Source organism: Rhinichthys klamathensis, unplaced genomic scaffold, assembly GCF_029890125.1.
Source record: "Rhinichthys klamathensis goyatoka isolate OS25496 unplaced genomic scaffold, OSU_Roscu_1.1 h1tg000206l_1, whole genome shotgun sequence".
NCBI classification, from domain to species: Eukaryota; Metazoa; Chordata; class Actinopteri; order Cypriniformes; family Leuciscidae; genus Rhinichthys; species Rhinichthys klamathensis.
Genome location: NW_026606731.1, coordinates 305498 through 317699, shown reverse-complemented (window position 1 = coordinate 317699; position 12202 = coordinate 305498). Strand labels below are relative to the sequence as shown.

The following is a 12202-nucleotide window of genomic DNA, read 5'->3' as shown; positions in this document are numbered from 1 at the left end:
TATGAAAATGTTTTAATTGGAAGGAAAAACTTTTTGTCATTATACATGTACATTCAAGATTAATGATACATCTGTTACAATACATACTTCATTCTGATGTTGGCATCCAAACAAAAATTTATATTTTTTAAACGATTAGAAACCAGTGCACAATGTTGATAAGGGACATAACAGTAAACGAGTAACAAAGGTTTCCCACATTCAAATTGTACAGCTCTCCAGGCTAGCACAGTCTCTAAACTGAAGTAAAAAATAGAGTCTGAAATACAGCTGACAGTATAGTGTCCTCATAGAAATCCAGGGCTTTTTCTTTATTTACAGTGCAATAATACACATGGAAAGGAGGATAATAAACTGTTTCACAGTAGAAAAAAAAAATGATTTGCCTTTTATGCACCTATCAACAGTCTTTGAGTTTAACATTGCACATGGGTATGACAAAGATGATGATGTTTTAGAGACTTTGGTACATGAGCTCCTGTCAGAAGTAAACCTTTTATAAGGGCTGAAACATCCCTCGCATTCAACCGGAAACAAAATAAAGGAATTGGCAAGTTGTGAGGCAGTGACCAATAGTCCCATCATAAGAACTCTTCTCCCATAATCTCTGTCAGCTGTTATAAAAGTACTGTTGCTTTGGACTGGGACTGATTTAGGCTGTTCAGAATAGCATTTTACCATACTACTACTTCTGCAGTATAAAGTATGCATACTATGCACAATGTGTGAATTTTCCATGTGCATGAAATACCCTGATGACCAAATGTGCAGTATATTTAACCATCCATTTCCAATATGATATGATTAATTTGATCAGCATGCCCAAAGTGGATTTTTTTAACTATAAATAACTATTTCCAAAATACACTGCACATATACTATTCATGAACAAATAGTATTACTGTATGAAGTATTAGTCAGCTAGTAATCCATTTTGAACAGCCTTAAGCATCAAATACTTGGAAAAAAAGACAGTATGGAAGTGAATTATACTTAAAAATGTGCAACCAGTATGCAATGTGTCTAACAAGAGCAATGAGACAAGTTTGATGAAATACAGCCATAATGTGCTGAAAGCAGGTCAAATTTAGTGACATTTGTCATTTAAATAAACATTTTTGAAATGCGTTACAGTCTGAACAGTCAGATCAGATTTATTCAAGTAGTTGTTTTTCATGATTCGGGACATGGTACGAGTTCATCACTTGCAAGTGTGAATAATCAGTCATAAAGATTGGATATGAAAATAGGGACAGGATTTATGTTAACTTCCGTTTAATAGTTTGGGGTTGGTAAGATGTTTGTATTTGTAATTGTTAGAATTTCCAAGGATCAGCATTCTCCCCTAAAAGTGATCGGGCAGACCAAACTGTAAGTCGTAGAGACTTGAAAATGTGAGGGATGGTAGTACCCTCCCTGTCTACAACGTCACCAAGGCTCGCCCCAATCGACCTGATGGTGGCGCTACAGCGATAAAAAATACGTAATAGCTCATAATAACTTCTAAACCATTCATCGCAGGCTCAAGTGTCAATGGAATCCTTGGCTTGGAATCCACATCTCGGATTCGGAGTCACCCGTCATGGAAAAATATTCGGGTATTTAGGTTTTTCCAAAAAAACTACTTTTGCGAACCAGTCCTTTGTTTTTCGCCCAATCGGAACCAAACCAGTGCAGAAAGATTCTCTCGCAGAAAGAGAATGTCAATAGTTAAAAAACAACATTTTTTGACTGGACACCAACATGTTCGAAGTGGGTGTTGCCACTTTTACTAAACCTCTCTTAAACGGAATGAGATAATTTCACCAAACTCGTTACACCTATGTATGGGCTTGGTCTGTGGTCACGTGAAAAAGGACGCGGCGACTGGCCACTTGGTGGTGCTATAAAATGAAAAAAAAAAAAACATGAAAACAGCAAGCATTAGCTACACAACAGTCAGTCCGATTGACTTGAAAACTGGTACTGCGATTGAGGACATTCGCGTATCTCTATCTTGTTATTATCATCAATGTTAAAAAAATTGTGCTTTTGATGAATAGAACAGAATTTATTTGAAATTTTGTAACATTGTAAATACATTTACTGTCACTTTTGACCAATTGAATGTGTCCTTGCTGAATAAAAGTACTAATTTCTTGATAAAAAAAAATCTTACTGACCCCAAACTTTTAAAAAGTAGTGTACATTATGTGCAGAGTGAACAAAGCATGTGGGCAGTAGATAAAGACAACCAGCATCTAAAATGGGACACACTAAAGACTGATTAGTCTCGTCACACTCTTTCCATCATGCGGAAGCAGTTTGCTGACCCGTGGAAGAGTCTGGACCCTTTCCAGACTTTAGGACACTAAGGGAAGTGTAGTGAGCACCTCAGCCCCTTCACTTCCTGTCATAAAGGAGCATCACAGGTGTCACAGAGCGACAGATTCAAAGTGCAAAAGTATGGACACAGGTGGTGAAACGTGTTACAAAGGCAATGTCAACTACTTTTATTCCGAGATCATCGTCATCATCACCATCAACGAATCGTACAAAAGAAAAGGGGCAATTAAGACGCTAAACAATAAATACTAATACAAGGTTATTGGCACAGTCCTTTTGGTCACACACTGTTTGGACGACTTCTTCGTGGCTTAGTTATTAAGGGAGCTAACGCAGTTTCGTTTGAAGATTAAAAACTGTGCTCAGCTAAACTGTCCAACGGCATGTTTTATTCGAGGCAGACAATATCGTTGTCTCCATTAAGAGAGGAATAATAACATTTGTCGGCCGTTAGGGAAGGGAAACGGTTGTGACCCCTGTACGAGGCTTCGCAGATCGAAAAGGACCTGATTGGTGCGGTGTGTGCTGGAGGTGTTTACAGCAAGAAATGGAAAAGAAAAAACCTCAGTCACAGTGTGCTCAAACACCACGAGCATGCAGACAACGCCAGGGTCTGACACAACGGCATTCTGTGGCAGGCAAACGATACAAAGAGTCAAGACGTCGAGGCAGATCCCGGGCAGTCACAAGCCTTGGGCTGTCGGGAAGGAGATTTGGCGAGGTGGGCAGCAGCCTACTCTTGTTCTCACTTGTTCTCGATAAGGGTCTGCACCTTGTGTACCAGCTCCCGCGCTATTCGGAGGATGTGCTGCACGTCGTGGCGCTCGGCCATCTCTGTTAGAGAGGAACACAAAGAATACAGTGATTCAAAAGAGTGACATTTTCACATTGCTTATATCACATTTCACTCTGTTGTGCCATCATATTTTAAAGCTGAATTGTGTCTCTTTTTTGATGTTATACTCTTTATTTTATCTTTTATGTTAAAGGTACACTATTTCAAAAAGAAAATTCATTCAAAATTGACAAAACTTATGTTTTTAACACAAACCGTGTGTTACATAGTGTACCTTTAAGTACTTAAGTACACTACTTTAATCTTCAATTTTATTTTATTTTTTTTCATAATTTTCACTGACCCCCTAGCTCTTTAATTGTAAGGTACATCAAAGTTAAGGTGATAATGTAAGTTTTCTTTTTGTAATACGTTTAATGCAATCTTAACATTATTTGATAATATTGCCATTTAATCACACTTTCTAAAGACTAAAGTTGGAAATCATTTAGTGTGAAGTGCTATAAAATACATTTGTTTCTTTTCAGGCTTATGTATTCAATAAATATTATATCAATAGTGAGTATGAAAAACATTTTGTTGATCTATTATCTTTAGTATAATGACAATATTAAATGCAATTATTTAATTTAGGAAACTACATTTATGATATCAAACATCATATACCTTTTTAATGTAGCCTAGCTGCCTTTTATTATTGGAAGAGGATCATATCATATTTGGGGGTACTTGGCATTAAAAAGTTGGAAAACCCCTGATTTACTACAAAAATATAAAATATAAGCAGCGTATACAGTACACCTATCAATATTTTGGGGTCATTCTTTTTTCTTTAAAAAAAAAATAATAATATTTGATTTACCAAAATTATTAAATTGCTCAATAGTGACAGTAAAAACATTTATATGTTACAGAAATAATGCAGTTCTTTTGAGCTTTCTATTCATCATGAATCCTGAAAAAAGTATCATGGTTTCCACAAAAAAATATTAAGCAGCATAACTGTTTAAAGGGGTGGTTGATTATTTCACTTTTCTAACTTTAGTTAGTGTGTAATCTTGCTGTTTGAGCATAAACAACATCTGCAAAGTTACGACGCTCAAAGTTCAAAGCTAAGGAAGATACTTGCGTTTTTTTAAGGACTACAACAAACGGCTGGTAGGGACGACACGACATTCCTCTTTGGAAAATCTGTTTGAATTTTTGCAATTTCATTTAGCAATGCTAGTGGCACACAAATGACACGCTTCAGCTTTAAAGCTGTCCTCTGTTCAGTTCACTCACCATTAAAGAACTTGATGATATCAGTGAAGTCCATGTTGTTGTCTAGGATAATGTCTCTGTACACCTCCACCAAAGCCAATGCAATGAACAGGACAAAGTGCTTGGAGGAGATGCGAGGGGCGACCCAGATAACCTCCCATACTGCAAACACATCCTCATAGAGAAGCTCTGACACAGACACACAAAATAAACAGCAAGTTAAACAATGAGGGTACAATATCTGAGATGGTCCTCACTGCAGAACACGAAATCCAGGGGGAGGAGTTGGATCCAGATCCAACTCCTCCCACCTTACATATACCTAAATCTACCCATCTCCGCCCCCTGATCCCTAACCCCACCCCTAATCCTACCCATCTCCACCCCTTAGATCTGGATCCAACTCCGCCCCCTGGATCTCATGTACTGCAATGAGGTGCTACTGCAATATCTTCACAGAGTTTGATAACATACAGGCTCCATTTGAGTGTCTGTGTGCCGCTACCTCTTTTAAAGTCCAGGAGGAACCAGCGATAGCAGAAGTAGAAATGGGTGTAATCTCCATTCTGATGCATGAGCTCAAACAACTCTGAGTCAAGGATCTGAAGAAAAATCATCAAGTTAAGAGCTCATAATGTCACAGATTGCATCAGAGGAACAGACAAATCACAGCGTGACTCAGGCAGGAAGAGGGAGAAAGGTCATGTGTCATGTTACCTGAATCAGTGACCTCATATTGGCGAAATGAGTGTCCATGGCTCCTCCGGTAGGGAAATTCTGACTCATCCTTTTCATCAGCTGAGTAAAACAGCTGTAGGCCAAGTACTCTTTAGAGGGGGTTAAAAAGAACAGAATATGGTTATAACAATGTTATATTTTATATATAATTTCAACCAAAAATTTTGTTTAAAAAATATAATTTGAACTTAAAATCTTATTTTCAAAGTTTAAACATTTAAGAAAATTATTATAAAATAGTATAAATAAATTATAAATATATATATATTAATGTTAAATCTTACATCACATTAGGGGTTAAAGAGAAGGGAATATAATCATAATAATAATACAAATAATCAATTTTATATATAAATTTACCTAAACTTTTAATATTGAAAAAAGATTACAATATATAATATAAAAATATTATAAAATGGTATCATATATAAAACAATGGTATTATGTTTTGTATAATTTTACTTATAAACTTTTTCTCAAAATCAAGATTTTAAAATACGCCATTCAAAAATATTACAAAATGTTATTTAATATTCTGTAAAATAATAATATTACATTTGTTGAAAAAATATATCAAATATATAAACTTTTTTTCCAGTATGCGTGTATAAGTGCAGTAAGTGGTGTGTGAAGGCTGGTGTGTCTTCAGCTGCTTCTTGAAAGTTGTGATGGCCTCAGAGTCAGCAGTCTCGAGTGGATTTCATAAAATTGCTTATATGATAAACATGATAGACAGATGTTTTACGTCATCGACATGTAAATTTATGTCTCACTCACCATCATCCAGAATGACCATCAGAGGGGCTAGAAGGTCACACATGCCTTGCACATAGCCAATCTCCAGATGTTCCCACACGTAACTGATCATAAAACAGAGACAAAGACATGAGAGACCGAGGTAGACTGAGCCTCAGTTCAGCCGATTTAGAAAATTAGTTACAGTCTATGATTTATGTTTCAATTAATCTAGCAGACTGACTGATTTGAAATTCAATGAGCTGCTATTCTGAGAGAGACACAGAGCAGATCACAGAGATAAACACTATCCTTGTCACTGTCACTGTCCTGACCTGCACATGATGTTGCGCAGTTTCTCCAGGTTGCTGGTAGTGAAGTAAAAGTAGTTGCGATCGCAGCGCTGGACATCTTTGTCTATTCTGTGCAAGTTCAGCGCCACCCTGTCCAACAGCTCAATCTGCTCATAAGCACAGCATTGGATTCAAAACAGCTTTAGATAGCTAGATCTGACCAATTGACAAGATTTATGAAATATCTATAAGGTATTATCTGCATGACATGTACCGTATAGGAGGAGAGAGATGGTGTAGAGCCCTCAGTGGTGGTTGCGAGCTTGTCCAGCTGACTGCAGAGTTTGTCCTCACTCAAAGAGTCCCGTCCACCCTGCTCCTCCAATACCCCAGTGGGTGTAGTGTCCTCCTCCATGCTCTGTCCGTCTTCGATGCTGGACATGATTTGGGAATGTCCAGAGGCTACGGAGTAGTTTCTGGAGGAGGGCAGGCCTGAGTCTGGAGAGTCAAACTCCACCAGAGGCCTCTCATCTGGGGCTAACATGGCCGGGGTGACCACAGTGGTTAAGGTGGGAGTACTTCCTCCCTCACATGAGGTGTCGTGACCGCCTGCATCAGGCTCATCCACAGACATGAATACCTAAAGAGAGAGTAGAGATGGGATGCATGGGATATGACGACGCTATATAATGCTTCTTAGAATCCTAGATGATAAATAAACATACATTTCATTCAATACTCAAACATATTGAAACAAAAACACTATTTTACCCAATATTTGTGTGTGCCACATTAATGCTTATTAGAGTACTGAACCATTACCTTAGCAACATGCTAACACCAAATGATAAATATACATTTCATTAAATACTCAAATGTATTGAAATGTATCAAAAACAAACAATTTTACCCAATATTTGTGCGTGCCACATGTTTACGCTTATTAAAAAACTTAACAGTTAGATTAGCAACATGCTAAAACTACATGATATATATAAATTTCATTCAATATTAAAAAGTATCAAAATGTGTAATCAAAAACAAACTATTTTACCTCATATTTGTGTGTGCCACACGTTTATGCTTACTGAACACTTTGCCATTAGCATGTTGATAAGCTAACTAGATTGAAATCAATTGCAAATTGAGGTGGAACGCCATTTTATTAAATGTTTACAAGTGCTGCATAGTAATACTGTCCCAAACCATTAAATTATGAAGTTATATGAGCATTAGGATGCTGCCTATGTAGGCAGCGGTTTTGAAACAGAAGGCGTGTTCCATTCGACCGTAAGTGGACTGTGAAGTGGACTGTGAAGTGGACTTCACAGGGTATTCCGCCATCTTAAGTGAGATTCTAATCTGAAGGGAGCACTGAGAACGGCATAGGGGATAAGGGAGCATCGTTACAACACTTCACAGGAAGTGGAGAGCGAAATCACTCAACTGTCATTGTGCATCGCATCACCAGCAGAGCCGTTGAAAACCAGAATTTTTAAACGGCTCTGCGATGGAGTTTACGTTTGCGTTTGAGTATTCATAAATATTTTGTTGTTATTATACAAACTAGAATATTTATGAATAGTTGGTATTTGAATAGGCGATGAATGTTACGTTTGCATATTCTATTCTATTCTATTCTATAAGTGTTGAGAAGCAGCTGAGGCGCTGTCATTTTTTATTTTACTTTATTTACCTCAGGAATGTTTACTATGCAGTGCACAAGATGATACTGTTACAATTATTAAGACCACTGATTAAGAACACATTTATACATAGTTAACCAAATCAAAATTTATTTTCATATTAAATGACAGTTACAGTACAGCTTCAAATCTGTTGAGTCAATTTTAATAGCCGTAATAGTCAATTAAATACAAGCAGTCTATGTAATAAACATGTTTTAATTATATTTATTAGATACATAATGGGTGTTTTTTTATATATATATATATATATATATATATATATATATATATTAGGGCTGTCAAATGATTAATCACGATTAATCACATCCAAAATAAAAGTTTTTTTTACATAATATATGTGGGTGCACTGTGTATAATTATTTTGTATATATATAAATACACACACATGCATGTATATTTAAGAAAAAATATTATTTATATATAAAATATTTATATTTATATATAATATAAATTATATATAAATCTATATACAGTATATACATGCAAATATTTCTTAAATATATACAAGCATGTGTGTGTATTTATATATATAAAATAATTATACACAGTGCACCCACATATATTATGTAAAAAAAACTTTTATTTTGGATGTGATTAATATACTGCGCAACCCCGTTGTTGCCTTTCTTTGATGAAGGTGTAGGGAGCTCCAAATGAGTGATTATTGTCAGCGAAGTCCATTTCCAAGGATATCCCATGGAGTAGGGAACAGTGAACACTGTGTAGGGACCCTGTCAACTGGAACGCACCTAGAGTTTATAAGTTTAATAACATTCTCTTGCTCAAACAGAGCCCGTGACTGACCTCATTGCTAATAGTGGAGTCCCTATGGATGAGCCTGAGGACGTGGCTGTCTATACTGCTCCCTGATGACAACTTAGCAAAGATGGCCGACTGCATCTCTTTCTCCCGCTGCTTCACAATGACCTCACATGCCTTCCACTCCCGCATCACCTGCTGATACCTTGCAGTGATCTTCTCATCAATCTACAAAACACACAAGGGCACATCAGACAAGACGTTTATCACATCAGTACAATTTACCCTTGTGAAAAAGAATTGTGCTTAATTGTTTTGAATGTGCACTTGTAGTGTACTTCAGATCTTAAAAGTATACAACTGTATTTTCAGATAATATAATAAAAAATAAAAGGACTTAAATGTACTTAAGTGAGTTAAGACACGTAGTCATGCAAGTATATTCTCTTTAAGTGCTACGTGTCTTAACTCACTTAAGTACATTTAAGTGCACTTTGTAATAATGGCAAATTTAAAAGCTTTACTTTAAAGTACATTTTAAATGATTGTTTTAATACATTTTAAATGATTGTTTTAATAAATTTTAAATGATTGTTTTAATAATATTTTGTCATGCTTTGAAATACACTTATGTTGACGTGTTGACTAAAGTACAATTAGTAACATACTAAAGTACATGTAAAGTACTTGATTATACTTTTAACTGTAGTGTGTTTTTCGATATTACATTTGAAGTTAATATATTTTAAATGTACTAAACTCCAACTTAATGATTACAAATGTGCAATGACATACAAGTTTCAATAGAAATTACATGAAATTATATTTTAGTTTACAATAAATGCTTGTCAGTACATTCAGCAGTACACTTTACCATACTTTAAAAACAATAAAGTAATTATGAAATTAATTATAAAGATGTACTTAAGTGAGCCAGAAGCAGCACTCTAAAAATCAACTAACTGAATGTAAACTATAATAAATTTACATTAAATTGCAATTAACAATTATTATTAAAAAATAATGCAATTAAGTGACTGAAAACATGACATCCAGCTCACACTGCATGTTTATTCTTTTGTACCCGACTCTTTTTTTAAAGGTATGCCAAAGTGTACTTCTTTTTCACAAGGGTGGTCAATAGCCATGTACACACTACAAGGTTTAGGAACTTCTTTACCTGAGCCATGTCTTTCTTGTCCATCCCGAACTTGTAGTGTCCCAGCAGAAACGGCCACACCTCCTTTCTGATCTCATGCTCCACCCCTCCATAGTAAACCAACCTCAGCAGCTCCAGCTCCTTATAATTCTGGCAAGAGAGAATACGGGACAGATGGAGACAGTGGGACTACGGCAACCTACGGTACGTGACACTGACCGCTAGTACCCTCTAGTGACTGGAGCTGAAGAGTACTAGGCTAACCTTACAATCTTTCTGATATTTACTCCACACATCTTTGCTGAGCCCTCCAGAGGCTTCACAGGGCTTGTCTGGAGGGACAATGTTGTGGTTGACCAGTGCTGAAAGGTGCGTCCTCACAGTGGACAGGTGCCGACAGTAGGCCAGCCCTACAAACGGGAAAGTGGCAAAACGAGCATTAAAGCACTTTATGCACAGCTGAGGGTTTATTATACTAATTCATATGAATAATTACACAGATTCTTTTGGACTTACAGCCATAAAACGCTCGAGACACAATCTGTCTCTTCATATTTTGGCACAGCATCTTCAGTGGAATACTAGATAGACACAGAGGGAAAATATCAATTAAATCTCTCAATACAGGAAGACTAGTCAGATGCGTTTGCAAAAATATGTGCAAGCCAAAATTGACCAGGTCTCTCTGGAAGAAGAGATAGTAATATCTCAATGTGATTCTCCTGGTTAAAATAAAGGAAAAAATACAATCTGTATTTCTGTCTTGACAACCCTCTTGAGTGTTTGGCATGGTAATGGGAATGTCAATGTTGATATGTTTGATCTTGGCGGAATTGACATGCTGCTGATGCAGAGCAAGTACAGGACTTGCAACTGCCAATACATACACGACACGCTGCTGTACAATATACAAGAATTACCTGTAGCAGATCTATACAGGTGGAGCTGGGAAAGATGTAGGGTTTCTGAAAGTGCGCTGCAATGCTAAGGCAAATGCTAACCAAGAATTCGAGCTTATTGACTACTGAAATGGCAGGAGCCAATCACCTGTACCCTATAGATAACAATGTAATTGCAAGCAGATTGAGTTAAGGACATATTAGCCTGCGCCATCTAGCGTTTCATGACAAAACTTTGTATATATTATGCACTCATTAGCATTTTTTAATCTTGGATTTTTTTGTTATTATGACCTTCATCATTTGTTTTTGCTACTTTTCAAATGCTGTTTATGTATTAATTTTATATTATCTTAAAATATGAAAATCTATTGACAACCATAACAGAGTGAAATAAACAAACAATTAAAATTTTTACTGTGTGATTTTATACCAATCTTTACACAATTTGACTGTCTGTCAGTTGTGGCATCATTCTCATTATAAAATCAACAATATTACCGCTAATATAGTTTTCACTAAGTGTCAGTAAAAATCGTGGTGCGAACTTGTAAATTCCCAGGCTGTGACCAAGGATGTGCCGGGATCAAAGTTCAGATTCCATCGTTTTCCTGTTTTGAATATAACTATGAAACAGCTTTGGCTGGTTGCCATCGGCTATACTCTGCGGGAGCTAAAATATCCAGAATAAAGGATTTTCGTGTGTGTAGTGCTCACTTCAGCGAAGACGATTACATCCCCAACCAAGGAGGAAAAGGAAAATTAAAGAGTTTTGCTGTACCAGTACCACGGGTAAGCTCTATTTACTAACTTTATGATCCCATGTCTAAACTGTACGGTAAACAAGCTGATGTTTAGACTCCATTATAAAACACGTGAAAAGATGTCTAATATAAAAACAGTATATAGGGATATTGGTACAATTTGCTGAGAAAACTATTTGATTGAACACACACACATTTGAGGTTTTGTGTTGCAATCAATAACATTGTCGTTGTGCTAAAATTACTTTCATCATCTGATCCGTCTGATATTGTGCTAAAATTGGTTTCATCATCAGAAGTTTCGCAGTCAGACATGTTGTCAGGGAGTCGCGCTATCAACAGCTGATCGGAACGTGCGCACTGTTGACGTTGACAGCAGCGCGGATTGATAGAAATGGATAGAAAATAGTGCCGATTAAAACTGAGGTATGAATTTTGACCGGCGTGTTTTTTGTGTGGTAAATTAATCAAGCTTTGAAACGCAAATCATTTTTTCACGTAAAAACGCAAAGTTTTGTGGCCCCGGAAAATAACCGGGAGTACTTTATTGAAAAACTTCCAGCGGCCAGAACTCTGACCAGGGAGGTGACAACAGAGTGGGTCAGTGTGTATGCACTATAGTGCTGGTAAGGATTGCATACAACTTCATGTCTTAAATGGGCGAACTAACCCTTTAAGATGAAAAATGAGACATGTGACGTGTGAAGAAACAAAGAAAAACCAAGAAAAATGTCACTTTATTGTGTGTCATTTCCAGAAAAA

The 12202-nt window shown here is 36.5% G+C and overlaps 2 protein-coding genes across 4 annotated transcripts in view; one reads left to right on the top strand and one right to left on the bottom strand.

Annotated features, from left to right (window-relative positions):
* Positions 1-12202, top strand: part of tpst1 (tyrosylprotein sulfotransferase 1) — a 361312-nt gene that overhangs the window by 54775 nt on the left and 294335 nt on the right. The window lies entirely within an intron of this gene.
* Positions 2822-12202, bottom strand: part of sgsm2 (small G protein signaling modulator 2) — a 61196-nt gene continuing 51815 nt past the window's right edge. For all 3 annotated transcript variants that reach the window (XM_056263287.1, XM_056263288.1, XM_056263289.1), the window contains 11 exons: positions 10294-10358; positions 10042-10187; positions 9799-9927; positions 8664-8846; positions 6425-6790; positions 6193-6317; positions 5900-5982; positions 5102-5211; positions 4890-4986; positions 4406-4573; positions 2822-3159 (listed from right to left, as the gene is read on the bottom strand). In XM_056263287.1, the coding sequence (XP_056119262.1) occupies positions 3071-3159; positions 4406-4573; positions 4890-4986; positions 5102-5211; positions 5900-5982; positions 6193-6317; positions 6425-6790; positions 8664-8846; positions 9799-9927; positions 10042-10187; positions 10294-10358 (1561 nt within the window). In that variant the 3' untranslated portion in view covers positions 2822-3070. The remainder of the gene's footprint in view (positions 3160-4405; positions 4574-4889; positions 4987-5101; positions 5212-5899; positions 5983-6192; positions 6318-6424; positions 6791-8663; positions 8847-9798; positions 9928-10041; positions 10188-10293; positions 10359-12202) is intronic.